The 23946-nt window shown below is 46.2% G+C and overlaps 3 protein-coding genes across 6 annotated transcripts in view; all 3 read right to left on the bottom strand.

Annotated features, from left to right (window-relative positions):
- Positions 1–4693, bottom strand: part of LOC134396276 (zinc finger protein 850-like) — an 89940-nt gene extending 85247 nt beyond the window's left edge. The window contains exon 1 of one of the 2 annotated variants that reach the window (XM_063122700.1): positions 4636–4693. The gene's annotated coding sequence lies outside the window, so the exon portion shown is untranslated. Of the gene's footprint in view, positions 1–3782; positions 3846–4635 lie in introns of those variants that run through there. The other variant, XM_063122701.1, reaches the window with a different exon arrangement.
- The window catches only part of LOC134396346 (zinc finger protein 260-like), an 80210-nt gene extending 70061 nt beyond the window's left edge, over positions 1–10149 (bottom strand). Inside the window, exons 1-2 of one of the 2 annotated variants that reach the window (XM_063122813.1) lie at positions 7840–10149; positions 1271–1545 (exon numbers count right to left, since the gene is read on the bottom strand). In XM_063122813.1, the coding sequence (XP_062978883.1) occupies positions 7937–10015 (2079 nt within the window). In that variant the 5' untranslated portion in view covers positions 10016–10149 and the 3' untranslated portion in view covers positions 1271–1545; positions 7840–7936. Of the gene's footprint in view, positions 1–1270; positions 1546–7839 lie in introns of those variants that run through there. The other variant, XM_063122814.1, reaches the window with a different exon arrangement.
- LOC134396286 (oocyte zinc finger protein XlCOF6-like) overlaps positions 1–23946 on the bottom strand; it is a 69412-nt gene that overhangs the window by 41528 nt on the left and 3938 nt on the right. Inside the window, exon 4 of one of the 2 annotated variants that reach the window (XM_063122718.1) lies at positions 17523–21133. The exons of the other annotated variant lie outside the window; for it this stretch is intronic. Coding sequence (XP_062978788.1) covers positions 18012–21128 — 3117 coding nt within the window. The 5' untranslated portion in view covers positions 21129–21133 and the 3' untranslated portion in view covers positions 17523–18011. Of the gene's footprint in view, positions 1–17522; positions 21134–23946 lie in introns of those variants that run through there. 2 annotated transcript variants of the gene reach the window in all.

A 23946-nucleotide genomic window follows, 5' to 3' on the forward strand; every position in this document is an offset into this window, starting at 1 on the left:
GTGAGTTCGCTGATGTGCTGTAAGGCTTCTCTTCCACTTGAAGCACTTTCCACACTGCAAACATTCAAATGGTCTCTCCCCTGGGTGAATTCTTTGATGTATAGTAAGGCTGTTCTTTGATCTGAACCTCTTTCCGCACTCTTGGCATTTATACGGCTTCTCCTCAGTGTGTGTTCTCTGATGGTCTTGAAGGACACTACTGCAATGGAATCCCTTTCCACATTCCTGGCATTTAAATGGCTTCTCCCCTATGTGAGTTCTTTGATGAGCTTGAAGAGCAACCTTCTGGCAGTATCTCTTTCCACACTCCAAGCATTCATATGGTTTCTCCCCGGAGTGTGTTCTTTGATGCACAGTAAGTCCCCCCTTCTGAGTAAATGCTTTTCCACACTCCAGACAGATAAATGGTTTCTCTCCTGTGTGAATTCGTTGATGTTTAGCAAGGTCATGCTTATCTGTGAAGCCCTTTCCGCACTCCTGACATTTAAACGGCTTGTCTCCGCTGTGAACAAGCTGATGACGTGTAAAGCTGCGCCTGTAAAAGAAACTCTTTTCACACTGTGAACATTCAAATAGTTTCACTGCTGTGCCTGCGTGAATTCGCTGATGTCTTGCAAGGTTCGCTTTCCACTTGAAGCTTTTTCCACACGGCACACATTTAAATGGTTTTTCCCCTGAGTGGATTCTTCGATGGACAGTAAGTGCCCCATTATGACGAAATGCTTTTCCACACTCCAGACAGATGACTGGTTTCTCTCCTGTGTGAATTCTTTGATGTTCAGCAAGGTAATGCTTATTGCCGAAACTCTTTCCGCACTCTAGACATTTAAATGCCTTGGGTACTCTGTGAATTAACTGGTGACGTTTAACGCTGTGCTTGAAAAAGAATCTCTTTCGACACTGCAAACATTCAAATGGTTTCTCCCCTGTGTGTAGTCTTTGATGTAAAGCAAGGCCGTTCTTTGAGCTGAAGCTCTTTCTGCACCCCAAGCATTTATATGGCAGCTCTCCGATGTGCCTTCTTTGATGCTCTTGAAGGGCACTACTGCAGAGGAATCCCTTTGCACACTCCAGGCATTTAAATGGCTTCTCCCCTGAGTGTGTTCTTTGATGGAGAGTAAGTGTCCCCTTCTGACTAAATTCTTTTCCACACTCTGGACAGCCAAATGGCTTCTCCCCTGTGTGCTTTCTTTGATGGGTGCGAAGGTCAGCATTGCCCTTGAATCGCTTTCCACATTGAATGCATTTATATCGTTTCCTTGCTGCATGGATTCTGCAGTGGTCACCCAGGGTTGATTCATGAGAGATTGTTTTTCCAGACGTAGAGGATTTCTTCTTGCTCGCTTCTTCGGGTGTTTTTGGTTGAACCGTCATTGCATGGAGGTCAGTATCCAGACATATGCTCCTCTTTTTATTTCTTGGCTTTCCCTCCAGCTTGTTCATCCTGTCTTGAGTCCTAATATTCTCTTTCACATCTGGCAACTTATCGCTTTCTCTGGATATCTGATGTGCTCTTTCATTTGTTTTCCCCCCACGCAGGCCCAGCTGAAAGAAATAAAGGGAATGTGAGTGCAAAAAGAGGGGCACTTCCAAATCAGGAAATCAACCCATTGTTCCCACCACTTAGAAGGGGAAAATTCAGTTGCCAAACCCTCATCAAACTTCATCTCCCAAAGCATAATATTATTATTATTATTTATATATATAGCACCATCAATGTACATGGTGCTGTACAGATAACACAGAAACAAGACGCCAAAGAGAATTTAAGGGAAACTGGGAAGGCTCAAACCCCAGCAGAGTTCATTTTCAGGGTTATGCATTGGCCTTCCCCATTGAGGAGAGACGGCTAGCCCAATTCATAGAATCATAGAACAGAAGAGTTGGAAGGGGCCTACAAGGCCATCGAGTCCAACTACCTGCTCAATGCAGGAATCCACCCTAAAGCATCCCTGACAGATGGTTGTCCAGCTGCCTCTTGAAGGTTTATCCTGTCTTCAAGAAAGGTGCATGACTACCCTGCTTAGTTTGTGATGAAGTGGCTGTGTCCAGTACATCCAGGACTTTTATGTCCAGTACTTCTCCTGCTGGACTCTTCCCCCCCCCCCACAGGGCAAACTGCCATCTTGGCCCTGTGGGGAAGAAGAAGGACCGAGGGGACAGAGCAGGCAGAAGTAACATCGGGGCCTGCTCCTGCTGGACTCTTCCCCCCCCCAGGGCAAACTGCCATCTTGGCCCTGTGGGGAAGAAGAAGGACCGAGGGGACAGGAGCAGGCAGAAGTAACATCGGGGCCTGCTCCTGCTGGACTCTTCCCCCACCCCCACAGGGCAAACTGCCATCTTGGCCCTGTGGGGAAGAAGAAGGACCGAGGGGACAGGAGCAGGCAGAAGTAACATCGGGGCCTGCTCCTGCTGGACTCTTCCCCCCCCCAGGGCAAACTGCCATCTTGGCCCTGTGGGGAAGAAGAAGGACCGAGGGGACAGGAGCAGGCAGAAGTAACATCGGGGCCTGCTCCTGCTGGACTCTTCCCCGCCCCCCACAGGGCAAACTGCCATCTTGGCCCTGTGGGGAAGAAGAAAGACCGAGGGGACAGGAGCAGGCAGAAGTAACATCGGGGCCTGCTCCTGCTGGACTCTCTCTCTCTCTCTCTCTCTCTCTCCTCCCTCCCTCCCTCCTTGACTCCTTTTCCTTGTGTGTCATGTCTTTATTAGATTGTAAGCCTGAGGGCAGGGACTGTCTTTTTTGCTAAGTGTAAGCCGCTCCGAGAGCCTTTTTTGGCTGAGGAGCGGGATATAAGTATGATAAATAAATAAATAAATAAAATAAATAAAATGTTATCAATAATCTTATCAATAATTCTCCTACACCCACCAAAGCAGATAGCGCTACAGAAAAATCTATCTACTAGGTTTTCTTTCCAGGTGAGACTCCACAAAAGACAGGCTTCAAATTAACACTTTACGTGTTTATTTGCCACTGTTTGGTCAAAGCAGTTTGTCATGGCAACACACAATAATATCAATACCAAGAGAGCGCTTGAAAGAACTATCAGCCAAATAAGGAGCATGATAAATAGGGAAAACAAGAGGCAAGTTGTAGCTGCAACGAAAACAGCCCAACACATTAATAACCCATTAAAACACAATAACCTTCACTATCAACCTAAGAACTGGAAGGAAAAGACGAGGCAGGCTTCCCAGGATAGGGAGCTGCACAGGGCCACAGATAAGAAGGCCCTGTCTCCTACTCACCCACACACTGTCCATCCTAGCCTCAGATGGTGGTGGGACGAGCAGATTGTTCCCAATGGATGGCCAGAATCATGGGAGAAAAGGGAGTCCTTCATATAGCCTGGTCCCAAACAGCTCAGGCAATCACTGACACTTCAGTTTGCGCTTCAGTGCTTTGCATGAAAGAAGTCCCGGGTTCAATTCCTGACAACTCTACCTAATGCTAGGAATTAAACGTGCCTGAGATTTTGGAGAGCCGCTGCCAAGGACGTTTGACAATACCAGGTTGTATGGACCAATGGGCTGACTCAGGATTTTTCGGCCGTTTCCTGTGCTCATAGTAAACATCAAACAGCCTTGGAGTGACGTGCTCCACAGAGTGGATTCCAGACACCAATTTAGTAGCAGCAATTTGCACCCGATGCTGTATACAAACCTTCCTAAAAGGAGCCCCACACAGGTCACAGTGCAGTAGTGTAACCTTAACATTGGCTTGTCAAAACCTGTCAATGAGCTGTGAGGAATGAATGGATAAGAAGAGAGTTTTATACCTTCAGCCCAGTAGAGCCCACTCCTCCTTGGGGAAAGACACAGTCGCCTGCTCAAAGGACACTTTGAACTGAAAGGGGGGGGGGGGGAGAAGGAAAAATAATGAATTTTTCTTCACACAAAAATGCAGATACTTGCGTTATTTTACTTATTCAGTTCATAGATTTATATACCACCCTAACAAAAACACAATGCATAATACTCTGAATATGTTAAATACGTTACCCTGAGATCTTAATGATATAGAGGGGGTTACAAATGTTTTAAGCAAATAAAATAAAATAAAAATAAATTTGTCACTCGTCAGCCAACACCCTGCTGGCTGGGTCACCCTTCAGTGACAGACTACAGAGGTCACAAGGTGAGGGCTGACGCCTCGGGTCCCTGGGGTGCGTGTCCAGAGGGCAGGTGCTGCAACCCTAAGTGCTCGTTTACCACAGGAGGATCAGGCCCTGCCAGAAGTTCTCCACCTCAGGGCTGCAAGATTCATCAGTGGGGAAAACCCAACCACAATAAACAATATCTGTCAAACGTGATCTCCGTTAGTCCTTAGAAAAGAAAAATCCTGACTTCCTCTTTCAAGGGTGGCCCCATCCCTGCCTCCCTCCCCTGCCGCTGCTCTTTCTTTGCACCTCTTCAATCCCTCGGTCTGGGACTGGGTGGATCTCTGAGTGGATCCTGCATCCATGTGAACCTTTAGGCCCCATTTGGCGACTGGGCTGCATGGACCAAACCCATCCACCCTATGCTTCCCTCCCTCTCTCTTCAGAAAGGGGGCTTTTCTCTTCCTCCCCCCAAAAGCAAAGCATCGGTGCCTCCGCCCTCCTCCTCCTCCTCGCAATGCAGCCCCCTCACCTCTTTGCCCTCCCCGCGGACCAGCCTCCTCCTCCTCTTCCTCACAGGGGAATCTCACCTGTCTGATTCCCCTCCCGGAACAAAAAACCTGGTGCAGCTCCGGGTGTTTCTCCCCCCCCCCATTGTGGAACTTCCTGCCTCTCTAGGAACCAAGACTCAGTTGAGATTAACCCTTGACGGACTGAAGGGCAGGAGCTCGACTGCCCCCCTTCCTGCTGCCCCCCTTCACCGGAGCTTTTAGGCGGCTTCTCTTGGCTCCTTCCGAGCTGCTGCTTTCCCTCCCCTGAAGACCCTGGGAGGAAGCCGGGAGGGAGTCTGGGCTTCGGCTGCAGCAGGGGAGGCGGGCAGGCAGTGCGGCTGCTCCTTCCTCAGAGCTGGCCAGAAAATCCTTGGATCAGTTCAGCCTTCCCCGACCTGGTGCCCTCCAGATGGGTTCGACTGCAATTCCCATCATCCCCAGTCATACACTTCCACCAGCCATGTGTGTGCTCAAATTTGATCTCCCTTTGGTCCCTGTTATCTTGCACCCCAAACAGCCTCTTCTGGCCATTCAGCGGGAAAGGTTGTGGCCAGGAATATTCATTCCTCTCTTCCTTGCCTGTATCCTGTCGCCATCAAAGGCGGGGTCATAGGAGAAACTGGTTTGACCAGCGGTGGCGAGGTCCTTTGCAAAGCGGACCAGAGGAGGTTAGGATCAGTGCACCTCTTTGATCTCTTTTGTTACTGTGCCCGTGCCTGGTTGACCTGTCCCTTGTGAGGGCAAACTCCTTTCTTTCCTTCCCACCCTTACAAGATGCTTATTTTTTCTTTCTGCAGTGTTAGGGACTCCAGTTAATTTAATCCCCACCTCCTTGATCTCTCCACACTTAGAAGCCCATTGCAAGGCAGCCTGTAAATACCTGCTGAGTTCAGGTTTAAGTCCTTCCTACAACTCAAATACATGAAAGGCCTCCCTCACCTTGTCTGGATGGCGGCTTTTGCTGGAGTGATTCACTTTTCTGTGCGTGTGTTAAAAAAAAAAAGAGGTAATGGGTGTATAGGCAGTTGACTTAATCCCCATCTCTTTGAGTGGGTGTGTGGCACTTTAAGAACAAGAGTTTTAATTCAGGAATTTAGCCAAAAGACAGCAGCTAGGTTTATAATGAATGGGGCGGCAAAGTCACTTTAAAATTGTTGACAATGTTCACCTTTCTAACAACTGTGTATGCAGGTGGCTATTGGGAAGGGGGGAAGAAAAGGGGGCAGGAGGGAGGAAAGCGTATGCGGTGCAGATTTACTGAAGCCCACCAACTGCTGCCTGATGCAAAAGATATATGCCAGGAAGGAAGAAATCCAGAACCTAGGGATTCGTTTTGAGTCGCAGAATTCAGTAAAGCCCTTGATCCTACACACAAATCCACTGCTGATTACTCCAAGGTTTCTTCATTTCAACAGTATAATTTTGGCCTTCCGTGAATATGGGGGAGGGGGTCATTTAGTTGTGGTTATTCAAGAATTAGCAGTCCCCCCTTGCTGAACTACTTCAAATAATCCAGAGATCTACCAATGGATACAGATCAACATTCTGCCCACCTAGGGTGACCATATGAAAAGGAGGACAGGGCTGCTGAATCTTTAACAGTTGTATTGAAAAGGAAATTTCTGCAGGTGTCATTTGTATATATGGGGAACATGGTGAAATTCCCTCTTCCTCACAACAGTTAAAGCTGCAGGAGCCCTGCCCTCTTTTAAATCTGGTCACTCTAGGAGGACAGGGCTCCTGTATCATTAACTGTTGTATTGAAAAGGGAATTTCAGCAGGTGTCATTTGTATATATGGGGAACATGGTGAAATTCCCTCTTCCTCACAACAGTTAAAGCTGCAGGAGCCCTGCCCTCTTTTAAATCTGGTCACTCTAGGGCTCCTGTGTCATTCACTGTTGTATCTCGGGATAAATCTTAGGTCTAGCTAAGGCCTCTGACAAACCCTATTTTGAGAGATGTTTCCAGGTCAAATGCACAAAGAAGAAAAACAATGTTTTGTTCCAAGCTTCAGTTTGTTTGCCCTCATTCAGCCCACTGCTGAGTCTAAGCACTGATCCAAGTCGTGCACTGCCTACAACATATTCAGATGTTACAGGGAGATAGACCCGTGTGTCATCAGCATGACAAAATGGAGAAAAACATAAGTGATGTGACCTTATACGGCCCCATTTCTATCAGCTATAACTTTGAGTGAAAACCTCTCCATTTGTGCCAAGAACCTAACGCCTCCATTTAGAGAAAGGATCCTGATTGGAAGATTCCAAAAATGACCAAGGTGGAAAATGAGATCTAAGGGGAAAATAGGCCTGATGTTATAATCAAGAGCTGGGAGGGCAAACCCATTTTCATTAATTCGATTTTGCATCTTTTTCAAGGATAGTTGTGGCTTGGGGGTGCCCCCAAACCTTTATGGAACAGAACATTGTCAGTGTTAAACTACAATTCAACTGCCAGTTCAGTCAACACTTGTCCATTGCCTCAGGCAGAAAAAGTCTTAGGCTTGGCTAGCACCTCTTTTTCTACATTTCCATATTCCACATGTCTCTATTACTACATTAGAAAATTCCGTAACTGGAAAATGGAGAGGTGGAGGGGATTTGACCTTTTAAAAACACCCCCTTTCTTCTACAGCCCAAGTTGTCACTCCCCACGCTGTGCTAGGGGATCATGCAACGCCAACATTTAGGGGTTTCCAGGGGGCTGAAAAAGGAACACAGCATGTCAAAACCAAGTCACCCACTCCACTACATTATACAACTTTCTGTCATAAGACACAGTTGGGAGATCATGGGTTGGATCCAATTGGGGCCTTGCACAAGTGTTCAGCCCCACTGGTACTAGTCCACACGTGACGGCATTGTAGCACTTCTGGGGGCGAGAGCCAAAACGAGTAAAAAATGCTAGTTTCTGGAATGGGCTGATCACCCAAGGCCCCATTTGGATCCAAACTATAATCTGATTGACACATTGGTTGACCAAACTATCTCCTTAAAAGACAACAGTATACAGACACAGGGAATGATTAATGTGTATTTAAATCACTTGTACTGTGAGGCTTCTTTGATGTAAAGTAAGACATGCGCTCTACCTCAAGCTCTGTTTATACTCTAGACACTGAAATAAGTTTCTCCCATCTTGAGGTCATAAATGGAGTCCAATGGCTCTGCTGGAGCTCTTAACCACGGAAATGTCTGGGAGTATTTATTCTGGCTGACCCTGGTTCTGCAGCTGTGTCAGAGTCTGCCTCATAAGTAGAGCCATGTTCCTGAGCGGGCCCTTACCCTAGTGCATTTCCCGGACAAAAGGGTACTCTGGGAATCAGGTAGTCTCTCCCATCATGGCTCTGAATATCCCACCTGATACACTGCAAACTATGGTCTGTTGAGACAAGCGTAGTGGGAGGAGAATCTGGAATCACGGCTGGACTCGCGATGGGGTTGAATGGTTTGCTGGGAACCTGAGATGAGGCTTCACTACCATTGGACCCCTCACCTTGCCCCATTACAGTAACAGAGGGATGATCTGGGTTATCAGATTTCTTCTCCTTCAAAGAAGTCTTGGTGGGAGCACTTTGACTGTGTTGCAGAGGACCCCTCTGGCGGGATCTCTTTGCAAGCACCAAGCAATTGAAAGTTATTTCCCCTGTGCGAGTTCTCTGATGATACATAAGGTTTCTCCTATCAGTAAAGCCCTTTCCACACTCCAGACAGATAAATGGTTTCTCTCCCGTATGAATTCTTCTATGTCTAGCAAGGTCATGCTTAGTGCTGAAAAGCTTTCCACACTCCAGACATTTAAACGGGTTGTCTTCTCTGTGAATAAGCTGATGACGTGTAAGGCTGGGCTTGGAAAAGAATTTCTTTTCACACTGCAAACACTCAAATGGTTTTTCTCTTGAATCTGCATGAATTTGCTGATGTGTTGCAAGGTTCACTTTCCACCTGAACTTCTTTCCACACTCCAAGCATTCAAATGGTTTCTCCCCAGAGTGCGTTTTTTGATGGACAGTAAGAATGCCCTTCTGACTAAATGCTTTTCCACAATCGAGACAGACAAATGGCTTCTCTCCTGTGTGAATTCGTTGATGTTTAGCAAGGCCATGCTTATCGCTGAAAGCTTTTCCGCACTCCACACATTTAAATGGGTTGTCTTCTCTGTGAATAAGCTGATGACATCTAACACTATGCCTGGAAAAGAATCTCTTTCCACACTGTGAACATTCAAATGGTTTCTGGTCTGTGTGAATTTGCTGATGTACTGCAAGGTTCACCTTCCTCCTGAAGCTCTTTCCGCACTGCAAACATTTAAATGGTTTCTCCCCTGTGTGCAGTGTTTGATGTAAAGTAAGGCCATTCTTCGAGCTGAAGCTCTTTCCGCACTCCAGGCATTTATATGGTGACTCCCCTCTGTGCCTTCTTTGATGATCTTGAAAGACACTAAGGCAGTGGAATCCCTTTCCACACTCCAGGCATTTAAATGGCTTCCTCCCAGAGTGTTTTCTTTGATGGACAGTAAGAGCCCCTTTCTCCCTAAATGCTTTTCCACACTGCAGGCAAATAAACGGTTTCTCTCCTGTGTGAATTCTTCGATGTCTAGCAAGGTCATGCTTATCCCTGAATCTCTTTCCACACTCCAAGCATTTTAATGGCTTCTCCCCAGTGTGTGTTCTTTGATGCCCTTGGAGGGTACCCTTCTTTTTGAATCTCTTTCCACACTCGAAGCATTCAAAGGGTTTCTCCCCAGAGTGGATTCTTTGATGGGCCGTAAGTGTTCCCTTATGACTGAATGCTTTTCCACACTCCAGACAGTCAAATGGCTTCTCTCCTGTGTGTGTTCTTTGATGTGCAATCAGGCCATTCTTCAAGCTGAAGCTCTTTCTGCACTCCAAGCATTTAAATGGCTTCTCCCCAGTGTGAGTTCTTTGATGCTCTCGAAGGTCACTAGTGGTGTAGAATGCCTTTCCACATTCTATGCATTTAAATGGCTTCTCCCCTGTGTGTCTTCTTTCATGCACTTGAAATGCACCCTTCTGGCGGAACCTTTTTCCACAATCGAAGCATTCAAAGGGTTTCTCCCCTGAGTGGATTCTTTGATGGGCAGTAAGTGTTCCCTTCTGACTAAATGCTTTCCCACACTCTGGACAGTCAAATGGCTTCTCCCCTGTGTGCGTCCTTTGATGGGCACAAAGGTCAGCATTGCTCTTGAATCTCTTTCCACACTCCTGGCATTTATGTTGTTTCTTTGCTTCATGGGTTGTACCATGGTCACCCACAGTTGATTTATGAAAGACCTTTTTTCCAGACACAGGGGATTCCTTCTCTCTCGCTTCTTTGGCTGTTTTTTGTTGTACCATCATTGCATGAAGGTCAGAATCCAGACATATATCCCTCTCTGTATTACTTGGATTTCCCTCCAGCTAGTTCATCTTGTCTTGATATTCTCTTTTACATCGGACAACTTAACACTTTCTCTGGACACTTGATGTGCTCTTTCATTTGTCGTCCCCCCCCCCCATGAATCCCCGGCTGAAAGAAACAGAGAAAGGGAATGTGAGTGCAAAAACAGAGACACTTCCAAATCAGGGAATCAACTTGATGATCCCAACACTTAGAAGGGAATTCTTCTGCCTCAACCTAATCAAACTTTATCTCTGAAAGCATAATCAGGAGCAAGGGCTCCAAAGAGAATTTAGGGGAAACTGGGAAGGCTCAAATCCCAGCAGAGTTTATTTTCAAAGTTATGCATTGGCCTCGATTGAGGAGAGCAGGCTAGCCTAATTCCTCCCCAACCCCAACACCCCATCTACAACAAGGAGGAGGGGCAGCCCTCAGCTTTACAAGGCCATGAGCCAAGACTTCACATAGACTCTCAGCCCTGAGCCAAGACTCTCCATTTGGACTGCTGTTTGCACCCCCTTACATGGTGTCCAGAGGGCAGGTGCTGCAACTCTAAGCGCTCTCTTACCTCTGGAGGAACAGGCCCTGCCAGAAGTTCTCCACCTCAAGGCTGCAAGGTCCATCAGCCGGAAAAATCAAACCACAATAAACATTATCTGTCAAATACAATCTCCATTAGTCCTCACAGAAGAAAATCCGGACTTCCTCCTTCAAGGGTGGCCCCATCCCTTCCTTTTCTGCCCCTGCTCTTTCTTTGATCATGTTCAATTCTCTGCCCCGGGACTGGGTGGATCTCTGAGTGGATCCTGCAACAGCAACCAACTGAATCTTTGGGCCCCACTTAGCTACTGGACTGCATGGACCAACCCCAACCCCATGAATCCCCCCTTCCCTTTTCTGAAAGGGGGCTTTTCTCTTCCCCCCCCAAAAAAGCGAAGCACTGATGCCTGCTCCTCCACCCTGCAATGCAGCCCCCTCACCTCTTTGCCCACGCGGATCAGTATCCCCCTCCTAACAGGGAAATCTCACCGGTCTGATTCCCCTCCCGGAACACAAAACCAGGTGCATCTCCGAGTGTTTCTCCTCCAATTGTAGAACTTCCTGCCTCTCTAGGAACCAGCGCTCGGTTCAGTTAACCCTTGGAGGACTGAAGGGTAGGAACTCCGTATCCTTCCTTCTCCAAAGCGTTTTCTGGCTTCTACCGAGCTGCTGTTTTCCCTGCCCCGAATAGCGTGGGAGGAAGCCGGGGTGTGTGTGTGTGTGTCCGGGCTCCGGCTGCAGAAGGGGAGGCGGGGAGGGCCAGCGGTGCGGCTTCTGCGCCTTTCGCAGAGTTGGCCAGAAAACTCTTGGATCATAGAATCATAGAATAGTAGAGTTGGAAGGGCCTAAGAGGCCATCGAGTCCAACCCCCTGCTCAATGCAGGAATCATGCCTTAACCCGCCCCTCCTTTAATTCCACCCCACCCACCCCTCCGCTTGCCCTCCAGATGAGTTAGACTGCAATTCCCATCATCCCCAGTCACCACGGCCGCCAGCCATGTGTGTGCTCAGATTTGATGTCATTTTGGTCCCTATTATATTGTAGCCCAAACAGCCTTCCCTGGCCTTCCCACGGGAAAGAAAGATTATGGCCAGGAATACCCAAGGGGACTGGATTTATTCTATTGTGGCCGTGAATCAGGGTTAGCCTGGTTGAACTGCCCCTTGTGAGGACAAACTCCTTTCTTTCTTCCCCACTCTTACAAGATCACCCCCAAATGCTTCATAGAATCATAGAATCATAGAATAGCAGAGTTGGAAGGGGCCTACAAGGCCATCGAGTCCAACCCCCTGCTCAATGCAGGAATCCACCCTAAAGCATCCCTGACAGATGGTTGTCCAGCTGCCTCTTGAAGGCCTCTAGTGTGGGAGAGCCCACAACCTCCCTAGGCCATTGGTTCCATTGTCGTACTGCTCTAACAGTCAGGAAGTTTTTCCTGATGTCCAGCTGGAATCTGGCTTCCTTTAACTTGAGCCCGTTATTCCGTGTCCTGCACTCTGGGAGGATCGGGAAGAGATCCTGGCCGTGCTCTGTGTGACAACCTTTTAAGTATTTGAAGAGTGCTATCATGTCTCCCCTCAATCTTTTTCCTTCCGTGGTGTTAGGGACTCCAGTTGACTTAATCCCCACCTCTTTACTCTCTCTGGACTCAGAAGCCCATTGCAAGTCAGCCTGTAAATCCCTGCTGAGCCCAGGCTTAAGTCATTCCTACAACTCGATGACATGAAAGCCCTCACCTTGTCCGGATGGCAGCTTCGATTGGATAGGTCCACTTTTCTGTGCCAGTTTTAATCTGGGAATTTAGCCAAAAGAGAGCAGCTAAGCTTATAATGAAAATCAGCCCATGAGGGGGGCAGAAAATCTCACTTTAAAATTATTGATCATGTGCACCTTTCTAACGTGTGTGTGTGTGTGTGTGTGTGTGTAGGTGATTATTAGGAAGGAGGAAGAAAAGTGACAGGGGTAGGGAGGTAAGGCCAACTTAAGGCTTGCCAAATCTAGGTTTTGTTTGTTTTGTTTTACTAAAACCCTGAAACCCACCAACTGCGGCCTGATGCAAAAGACATACACTAGGAAGAAATTTTGAACTCAGGGATGAGTTTTGAGTAGCAGAACTCAGGGAAGCCCTCAGTCCTACACACAAACCCACTGCTGCTTACTCCAAGCTTTCTTTATTTCAACAGTATAAGTTGGGCTCTTCGCCCTTACTGAAATACTGCAAATAATCCAGAGATATGTCAATGGATCCAGATGAACATTTTGCTCACCCCTACTTTGGGGTCCCAGTCTGTAGCTTCCCTTGTTTCGGAGGAAAGGCCCACAGATGCGGGAGTTCCCTCAGGCATCAAAGCTCCCTCTGGCTCTTTCTTTCCCTGTCATCCTGACAAGGAAATTTGAAAGCACCCCTTTGAAACCCCTCAATTTGATGTGAATAAATTGCTCAAGCATATTTCACACATACTCCTGACATTTTCCCTCTAGCCCCCACCTTCGTGCCTCTAAAAACAAAAAGACACAGAAAGCCTCAAGACTGTCCTGATCTCTTGGCTCCTTATCTGCTATGGTCACGTGTTACTTTTTCCTTAAACACATCTGCCGTTGTGTTTAGGAACCAGGCTGAGTAACACAGACTAAGAGGCGCATCGTGTCATTTGTTTATCGTCTAAGTCCCCTGACTAGGCATTTCTGAAGGGCCAGGGTATATTCCGGACTTCCTATTTCTCTTTGAGGTGCTTATCAAAGAACAGAATGCAACATTTTGTATCAGTCATAGGCTGCCAAAATACGGCATTGTTTATGTAAGAATGGGTTTCTGTTTAGGGAACATGTATGGGACTTGTGATCAATCACAGGAGGGAGGAGGGAAAAGTATAACTTCATCAGAGCAACTTTGATGAGTATAAAAGTATGCTGATATGCCATCGGTTTGCTGAGGGTGGGCTGTCTCTTATGTACATAGTAAAATAATGTGTCTGGACCGGTTGTTGGAGTCGTTCCTTCCCTATCGGGTTAGGGGAATTTCCCTAACAGTCCTCTTGCCTTCATCCACCCAAAACAGGCAAAACCTTTACAACCCCACAACCCCAGGCAACAGATACACACACACACACACACACACACACACTGCTCCTTTTGAGCCCACAATCATTCTCCTTCCTTGGAGGACAGAGCTGAAGGAGCCAATGACCTGACCACACCCTTTAAGCTAACGCTGTGGGGAATGCCATCCCACTGCCAGCGTAGTTCCTTTTAATTACATTTTTTGTGAAATGTCAACAAAAGGAAAAGAAATATATAGCTGCATAGTTTTTAATATATCAGTTTCAATGCACCAATATGAAATAACCCCCCCCCCACACACACACAGAGAGAGAGAGAGAGAGAGAGAGAGAGAGAGAGAGAGAGAGTATATATATATATATATATATATATATATATATATATATATATATATATGGCTAAGAACTATACATGAACTTCAACAACCGCAGACCAAATATCTGGAAGCATACATTTGCAAGTGCATCTACATACCACCTATTCAAATGTTGAAAGCCTTGTTAGGTCCTCAGTCCATTGCATTATAGGATGTGCACGTTTATAAGGGCAGAGAATCCATTTGCACTGGCTCGGCGTGAACTTCCAAGAAGCAGGTAGATAATGTAAGAAGACACATACCATCAGTAGGCTGCATGGTGAATGGCCTGCCTGTTGCAAAGGTTGCAGATATCACACACCATCTACATAGCATAGCAGACAGTACCAGGGAGGAGTCAGTTGTCGTGGTCCATGTGGGTACCAGTGATGCGGTGAAATATATTCGTTAGGTCCTGGAAGCCAAATTGAGCTTGCTTGGTAGGAGGTTGAAATCCAGGATCACCACGGTGGCTTTCTCTGAAATGCTGCCGTTCCATGCAGGGCCAGCTAGACAGGCGAAGCTGAAGAGTCTCAATGTGTGAAGGCGACCGTGGTGTAGAGAGGATGGGTTCAGATTTGGTGGACACTGGGGAACATTTTTGGACTAGCTGGGCCTGTACAAGAGGGATGGAGTCCATTTAAACCAAAATGGAACTAGACTGCTAGTGCTAAACATAAAAAAGGTGCAGAGCAGCTTTTAAACTAAACATTGGGGAAAGCCAACAAGAGCTGGGCAGCATCCGTTTGAGTCAAATCACCCCAAGGGGATGAAGATGAAATGTTTTTGATGGTCCAAATGTAAAATGGGAAGAAATAGGCCAGGAGTATATGGTAGAGCATGACATCCAATCGAAGAAGTCTAAGTGTGTCGTGAGCTAGTATGGTGTAGTGGCTAGAGTGTTGGACTGTGAGTCAGGAGATCTGGGTTCAGGTTTCTACTCAACCATGGAAGCTCACTGAGTGACTTTGGGCCAGTCACACACTCTCTCAGCCCAACCTACCTCACAGGGTTGTTGTGAGGATAGAAACGGAGAGGGAGAGGATTGTGTATGCCTCCTGGAGCTCCTTGGAGGAAAACAGGCGGGATATAAATGCAATCAATCTGTTTAAAAGAAGTATTAGCTGTGTTACTCCTCCACCAATTAGCTGACTTAAACAAACCCTCTTTAGAGAGATGTTGCCAGGTCAAATGCACACAGAAGAATTTTTGCTAAATACAGTAGAAATTGAGATCCAAAATCACTTCAGATACAGATGCTAAGTGGTGATCCATTGATTGCCTGAGAATGGGACAAAACAGTTCTCTATTCCATTCCTGCTTATGATGCTGTGTTTAAGTTCACTATGTATTTATTTTATTTTATTTACAACATTTATATGCTGCTCCATATGTACAAGATTCTAGAGTGATGAACAAGAAAAGATAAAAACTAAGAAGACAAGAGTATATCATTCCATATTCAAAATTGTTTTTAAAACAAGAACACCGATAAAAAACATGGCTGGTCAGTTTCTTGAAATATGAATATTTTCAGCGGGGGCCAGAAATAACCCAGTGTTAACACCTATCTCAACTCCAGAGAAAGGGAATCCTATATAAAGGGGGCCACCACACTGAAGGCTCTATTCCAGGTGGACAACCTGGGTGAAGGTCCATGTGGAAACACCAAGAGCATCCCGTCTGATGACCTCTGGTTGAAATAGGAGAAGGTGCTCTCTCTGTTATCTGGGTCCTAAGCAGTTTAGGGCTTTATCATAGAATCATAGAATAGCAGAGTTGGAAGGGGCCTACAAGGCCATCGAGTCCAACCCCCTACTCAATGCAGGAATCCACCCTAAAGCATCCCTGACAGATGGTCGTCCAGCTGCCTCTTGAAGGCCTCTAGTGTGGGAGAGCCCACTACCTCCCTAGGTAACTGATTCCATTGTCGTACTGCTCTAACAGTCAGGAAGTTTTTCCTGAAGTCCAGCTGGAATCTGGCTTCCTTTAACTTGAGCCCGTTATTCCGTGTCCTGCACTCTGGGAGGATCAAGAAGAGATCCTGTCCCTCCTCTGTGTGACAACCTTTTAAGTATTTGGAGAGTGCTATCATGTCTCCCCTCAATCTTCTCTTCTCCAGGCTAAACAAGCCCCGTTCTTTCAGTCTCTCTTCATAGGGCTTTGTTTCCAGACCCCTGATCATCCTGGTTACGCTCCTCTGAACACGCACCAGCTTGTCTGCGTCCTTCTTGAATTGTGGAGCCCAGAACTGGACACAATACTCTAGATGAGGCCTAACCAGGGCCGAATAGAGAGGAACCAGTACCTCACGTGATCTTAAACCGGGCCCGTTAACCAACAGGCAGGCAGTGAAGTCTGTGTTTGAGTGTGTGTGTGTGTGTGTGGTTATTGGGAAGGGGGAAGGAAAGTGCATGTAGGGAAGACTTTCCCCCCACTATAGTAATTTCAGAACCATCTTTCCATCATCCATTAGTTTCACGGTAGCCTGAGAAACCCACTATGCAAAGTGGAAGCCCATTCATCACTGGGTGACTTCTCTGTAGGACCAATTCAAAAATTTGCTACTCTTACTTAGCTTATCAATCATCATGGGCTACCCCACTGACTGGGCAGTTTGACAGGGGAGATGACACTCTCTCAGGTATCCTGATCCTACCTTGTTTAGGGCTTTGTACAAAACCCTTAAACCTGGACTGTTAGCCAATAGGCAAACAGTGAAGTGCCCTCAGTAAAGGAGCTGCCTGCTGAAAATGGGTCGCACTGGAAAACAGCTGAGCTAAAGCGTTGCACAATAGCTCCAGCTTCTGGATCAGTCGTAAGAGCAGCCTCACATAAAAGTGCATTGCTGCCATCCAGCCTTGTGGTATGGCCCTGTACCACCGTAGCCAATCTATCCCTGCCTAGGAGAGGGCGTAGGTGGTGAACCGGCTGAAGCTGGAAAAAGGTACTCTGAGCTGCCATGGCCACCAGAACCTCCAGCATGAAGTGATGGATCTAAGAGCTCTCCCTGGCTACGAACAAGACCTTTCAAAAAGAGAGCAAGCCCGTCCAGAAGAGGCAATGAATCTCTCCCACAGACTCTGGAACCACTCACCCATGGAGCATGTTCAGAATAGGGCAACCAGGATGATCAGGGGTCTGGAAACAAAGTCCTATGAAGAGAGACTGAAAGAACTGGGCATGTTTAGCCTGGAGAAGAGAAGATTGAGGGGAGACATGATAGCACTCTTCAAATACTTAAAAGGTTGTCACACAGCGAAGGGCCAGGATCTCTTCTTGATCCTCCCAGAATGCAGGACACGGAATAACGGGCTCAAGTTAAAGGAAGCCAGATTCCAGCTGGACATCAGGAAAAACTTCCTGACTGTTAGAGCAGTACAACAATGGAATCAGTTACCTAGGGAGGTTGTGGGCTATCCCACACTGGAGGCCTTCAAGAGGCAGCTGGACAAGCATCTGTCAGGGATGCTTTAGGGTGGATTCCTGCATTGAGCAGGGGGTTGGACTCGATGGCCTTGTAGGCCCCTTCCAACTCTACTATTCTATGATTCTATGAGTCCACGAGTGACTGCAATGTAGCACTTCTGGGGGCAAGAGCCAAAACAAGACGCTAGTTTCTGGAATGGGCTGGTGAGCCAAGGCTTCAAAAGGATCCAAGCCATTCATGATTTACACATTATTTGACAAAATTATGCCCTTAGAAGGAAATAGGGTATGGACTCAGGGAATGATTAATATAATCACCCATGTGTATTTAAAACATTCATAGTGTGAGGGTTCTTTGATGTAAAGTAAGAGGTGCACTCCATCTCGAGTTCCGTTTATACTCCAGACAACAAAATACATTTCTCCTCTCCTGAGCACGTAAATGGAAACAAAGAGGTATACTGGAGCTCTTATCCCAGGAGAAGTCCAGAAGTATTTATTTTGGCTGACTCAAATTCCACAGCTGCATCAGAGTCTGCCTCATAGTAGAGCCGTGTTCCTGAGCAGGCCCTTACTCAAGTGTGTTTCCTGGAAGAAATGGTACCCTGGGAGTCAGGTAGGCCCTCCCACCATGGCTCTGAGTATCCCACCGGATGCACTGCAAATTGTCCTCTGTTGAGCCGTCGCTGGTGGGAGGAGGATCCGGAATCACGGCTGGGCTCACGACGGGGTTGAATGGCTTGCTGGGAACCTCAGAGGAGGCGTCACTGTCACAGGACCACTCATCTTGCCCCAGGATTACACTAAGAGGGGTATGATCCGGGATCTCAGACTTCTCCTCCTCCTCCTTCAAAGAAATCTCGGTGGGAGCACTTTGATCATACTGCACAGGGCGCCTCTGGCGGAATTTCTTTGCAAGCGCCAAGCAATTAAAAGCTATCTCCCCTGCGCGAGTCGCCTGATGATATCTAAGGTTTCGCCTCTCACTGAAGCACTTTCCACAATGCAAACATTTAAATGGTTTCTCTCCTGTATGAGTTCTTTGATGTCTAGCAAAGCGATGCTTATCACTAAAGCTCTTCCCACACTCCAGGCATGTAAAGGGTTTTTCCCCAGTGTGAGTTCTTTGATGACCTTGAAGGGCACCCTTCTGGCAATATCTCTTTCCACATTCCAAGCATTCAAATGGTTTCTCCCCTGAGTGCATTCTTTGATGGATAGTTAGTGCCCCCTTTTGACTAAATCCTTTTCCACACTCCAGACAGATAAATGGCTTCTCTCCCGTATGAGTTCTTTGATGTTTAGCAAGGTCATGCTTATCGCTGAAACTCTTTCCGCACTCCAGACATTTAAATGGGTTGTCTTCTTTGTGAACTAACTGATGACGTGTAAGGCTGTGCCTGGAAAAGAATCTCTTTCCACATTGTGAACAGTCAAATGGTTTCTCTCCTGTGTCTGTGTGAATTCTTTGATGCGTTGCAAGGCTCATTTTCCACCTGAAGCTCTTTCCACATTGGGAACATTCAAATGGTTTCTCTGCTGGCTCTGTATGTATTCGCTGATGTGTTGCAAGGCTCCCCTTCCACTTGAAGCTCTTCCCACACTGTAAACACTGAAATGGCTTCTCCCCTGAGTGCATTTTTTGATGAAAAGTAAGGCTGTACTTCGAGCTGAAGCTCTTTCCGCACTCTTGGCATTTATATGGCTTCTCCCCGGTGTGCCTTCTCTGATGATCTTGAAGGACAGTACTGCATTGGAATCCTTTCCCACACTCCAGGCATTTAAACGGCTTATCACCTGTATGTATTCTTTGATGTACAGTAAGTGCCCCCTTCTCCCTAAATGCTTTTCCACACTCCAGACAGATAAATGGTTTCTCTCCTGTGTGAATTCTTCGATGTCTAGCAAGGACATGCTTATCGCTAAAACTTTTTCCACACTCCAGACATTTAAATGGCTTACCTTCTCTGTGAGTAAGCTGGTGACGTGTAACACTGTGTCTGTAAAAGAATCTCTTTCCACATTGCAAACATTCAAATGGTTTCTCTCCTGTGCCTGTGTGACTCCGCTGATGTATTATAAGGCTAACCTTCCACCTGAAATTCTGTCCACACTGCGAACATTTAAATGGTTTTTCCCCTGAGTGGATTCTTTGATGAAAAGTAAGTCCCCTCTTCCAACTAAATGCTTTTCCACACTCCAGACAAATGAATTCTTTTTCTCCTGTGTGAATTCTTTGATGTTCAGCAAGGTAATGCTTATTTCGGAAACGCTTTCCGCACTCCAGACATTGAAATGCCTTGTGTTCTCTGTGAATTAACTGATGACGTCTAAGGCTGTGCCTGGAAAAGAATCTCTTTCCACACTGTGAACATTCAAATGGTTTCTCTCCTGTGCCTGTGTGAATTCGCTGATGTGTTGTAAGGCTTACCTTCCATCTGAAGCTTTTTCCACACTGCAAACATTCAAACGGTTTCTCCCCTGTGTGCAGTCTTTGATGTAAAGCAAGGCTGCTCTTCGAGCTGAAGCTCTTTCCACACTCCAAGCATTTATATGGCGACTCCTCGATGTGCCTTCTTTGATGCTCTTGAAGGACACTACTGCAGTGGAATCCCTTTCCACACTCTAGGCATTTAAATGGCTTCTCCCCAGTGTGTGTTCTTTGATGGACAGTAAGTGCCCCTTTCTCCCTAAACGCTTTTCCACACGTCAAACAGATAAATGGTTTCTCTCCTGTGTGAATTCTTCGATGTCTTGCAAGGTCATGCTTATCGCCGAAATTCTTGCCGCAGTCCAGACATTTAAATGGGTTGTCTTCTTTGTGAACTAACTGATGACGTGCAACACTGTGCCTGGAAAAGAATCTCTTTCCACACTGTGAACATTCAAAAGGTTTCTCTCCTGTGTCTGTGTGAATTCGCTGATGTATTTCAAGACTCCCCTTCCACCTGAAGCTCTTTTCACACTGCGAACATTCAAATGGCTTCTCCCCGGTGTGCATTCTTTGATGTGCAGTAAGGCCATTTCTCAAGGTGAAGCTCTTTCCGCACTCCAGGCATTTAAATGGCTTCTCCCCAGTGTGAGTTCTTTGATGGTCTCGAAGGTCACTACTGGAGTAGAATGCCTTTCCACATTCTAGGCATTTAAATGGCTTCTCCCCGGTGTGTCTTCTTTCATGTACTTGAAGAGCAGCCTTTCGGCGGAATCTCTTTCCACAATCGAAGCATTCAAATGGTTTCTCCCCAGTGTGTATTCTTTGATGCATAGTAAGTGCCCACTTCTGACTAAATGCTTTTCCACACTCCAGACAATCAAATGGCTTCTCCCCTGTGTGTGTTCTTTGATGGGTGCGAAGGTCAGCATTGCCCTTGAATCTCTTTCCACATTCATGGCATTTATATCGTTTCTTTGCTGCATGGGTTGTACCATGGTCAGCCAGAGTTGGTTTATAAGTGATTGTTTTTCCAGACACAGGGGGATTCTTCTCTCTCTCTTCTTTGGATGTTATTTGTTGTGCCATCACTGCATGAAGGTCGGAATCCGGACATATATTCCCCTCTTTATTTCTTGGCTCTCCGTCCAGCTGGTTCATCTCGTCTTCGTTCCCAATATTCTCTTTCACATTCGGCAACTTATCGCTTTCTCTGGACACTTGATGTGGTCTTTCATTAGTTGTTTCCCCACGCATCCCAGCTGAAAGAAAGAGAGAAAGGGAATGTGAGTTGAAAAAAGAGAGGCACTTCGAAATCAGGGTTGATGTTCCCACCACTTCGAAGGGAACAATTCAGTTGCCTAACCCTAATCAAACTTTATCTCCCAAAGCATAGTCAGGAGCAGGGTCTTCAAAGAAAATTTAAGGGAAATTGAGAAGGCTCAAACCGGAGAAGAGTTCATTTTCAAAGTTATGCATTGGCCTCCCCCATTGAGGAGAGCAGGCTAGCCCAATTCTTCCCCAAAATCCCCCCATCTACAACATGAAAGAGGGACAGCTGTCAGCTTTACAAGGCCATGATCAAGCAAAGCCAAGACTTCACATAGACTGTCATGACTCTTACTCAGGCTGGAGCCAGGACTCTCCACGTGGAGTGCTTTTAGCACTCTCTTACATGGGGCTATCATGGACCCACCGGACTGCAGCAGGCTGCTCATCCTACCAGATCTAGGATACAACTTCCTATCGCTTGACTGGCTGGTCCAAGGAATCTACTTCAGCCAGCAAAAACTAGATTAACAACTGTCACCCAGAGGACCTTCTCTTCTGCTGCTCCCAGACTGTGGAATGGCCTGCCGGACGAGATTTGTCAATTTAACAGTCTTTCAGCATATTAGAAAGCCATAAATATTGATCTCTTCCAGCAGGCCTATCCAGTGGAATTTTAGTATGCTTTTAGTATGTTTTTAGGAAGTTTTAACAGTGTATACTGTTTTTAATTAGTATTTTAACTTATTGTTGTTCGCTGCCTTGATCCAAACGGAGAGGAAGGTAAGAAATAAAATTATTATTATTATTATTATTATTATTATTATTATACAGTAAGAATATGCTAGGAGGGTGAGTTTTTTTAATCACACTTATTTTATTCATTTACAACACTCATATATTGCTCCACGTATAAAACAAATTCCAAAGCAGTGGACACAAGAAGTGAAATAATAAAAAAACCCACAAAAATTCCTTTAGTGGAGGAATGTGGACTTTACAATTAAATGTAGCTGTTTTTTGTATACTGCCTTTAGAGATTCCTTTTGCCGTATATAAATGTTACTATATTTAAATGGTTTCTCTGCTGCGTGAGTTCTCTGATGCATAGAATCATAGAATAGCAGAGTTGGAAGGAATCTACAAGGCCATCGGGTCCACCCCCCTGCTCAATGCAGGAATCCACCCTAAAGCATCCCTGACAAGATGCTTGTCCAGCTGCCTCTTGAAGGCCTCTAGGGTGGGACAGCCTACAACCTCCCTAGGTAACTGATTCCATTGTCGTACTGCTCTAACAGTCAGGAAGTTTTTCCTGATGTCCAGCCGGAATCTGGCTTCCTGTAACTTGAGCCCATTATTCCGTGTCCTGTGTTCTGGGAGGATCGAGACGAGATCCTGCACATCGAGAGTACTGTTGTAGTGGAATCCCTTTCCACACTCCAGACAGAAAAACAGTTTCTCTCCTGTGTGGATTCTTCCATGTTTAGTGAAGTCATGCTTCTCGCACAAAAAACAAAAATGTTCAGGGGAACATTCAAAAAGGCTATGTTGACTTCAGTTTATTTAGCTCTGTTCAAGAACCACAAATACAGGAGGCACAATTTCCCCTGCAGAGTAAATCAAAAGACATTTCAAGGTCACATTCAGTTCAATTTAGTGAGACTGATGCAGTATCTAGATGTTGAAATTCAAGCGTGCTTGTCCAATTCCGCTCCAAAAACCCCCACCTCAGCTGGAATGAGGCGGAGCAGCTGTGAGCTTCACAAGGCCATGATCCGGGCAAGACAAGACTTCACATAGGCTCTCATGACCCCGAGTCCTCAGCCTGAGCCAGGAATCTACAACTGGATTGCTTTTTGCACTCTTTTATTCATGCTGTCATGTACCCGTCACAGCAGATAGCATTACAGAAAAATCTATCTACTAGTTTTTCTTTCCAGCTGAGACTCCACAAAAAGACAGGCTTCAAATTAACACTTGACATGTTCATTTGCCACTGTTTGGTCAAAGCAGTTTGTCATGGCAACACACAATAACAATAACATAAATACCAAGATTGTTAAAAGAACAATCAGCCAAATAAGGAGCACTAAAAACAGGGAAAACAAGAGGCATGTAGTAGCTGCAGCAAAAACAACCCAACATGTCAATAACCCATTAAAACACAGCAGTCTTCACTATCAACCTAAGAACTGGAAAGGAAAGACAAGGCAGGCTTCCAAAGATAGGGAGCTGCACGGGGCCACAGATAAGAAGGCCCTGTCTCTCCTATTCACTCTGCCCATCCTAGCTTCAGATGGTGGTGGGATGAGGAGCAGAACGTTCCCTAACAATATCAACGGGGGCCAGAATCATGGGAGGGAAGGGAGTCCTTCACATAGCCTGGCCCCAAATAGGTCAGGCGCTAACTGACACTTCAAGGCATGCTTGGGTGCTCTGCATGAAAGAAGTCCCGGGTTCAACCTAGAGAGGTTGTAGGCTCTCCCACACTAGAGGTCTTCAAGAGGCAGCTGGACAACCATCTGTCAGGGATGCTTTAGGGTAGATTCCTGCATTGAGCAGGGGGTTATTATTATTATTATTATTATTATTATTTGTATCCCACCTTTTGCCCAATGCTGGGCCTCAAGGCGGCCTTACAAAGTTTAAAATATACATGTGGGGTGGGGGGGAAACAAAACCATAAACATTTAAAATACACAACAAAATTATAAGACAATAACATAGATGGAGGGCCAGATTATTCTCCAAAGGCCTGCTGGAACAAAGAAGTTTTAGCCTGCTTCCGAAAGCCCATCAAGGAGGG

This window comes from Elgaria multicarinata, chromosome 3, assembly GCF_023053635.1.
Source record: "Elgaria multicarinata webbii isolate HBS135686 ecotype San Diego chromosome 3, rElgMul1.1.pri, whole genome shotgun sequence".
Lineage (NCBI taxonomy): Eukaryota > Metazoa > Chordata > Lepidosauria > Squamata > Anguidae > Elgaria > Elgaria multicarinata.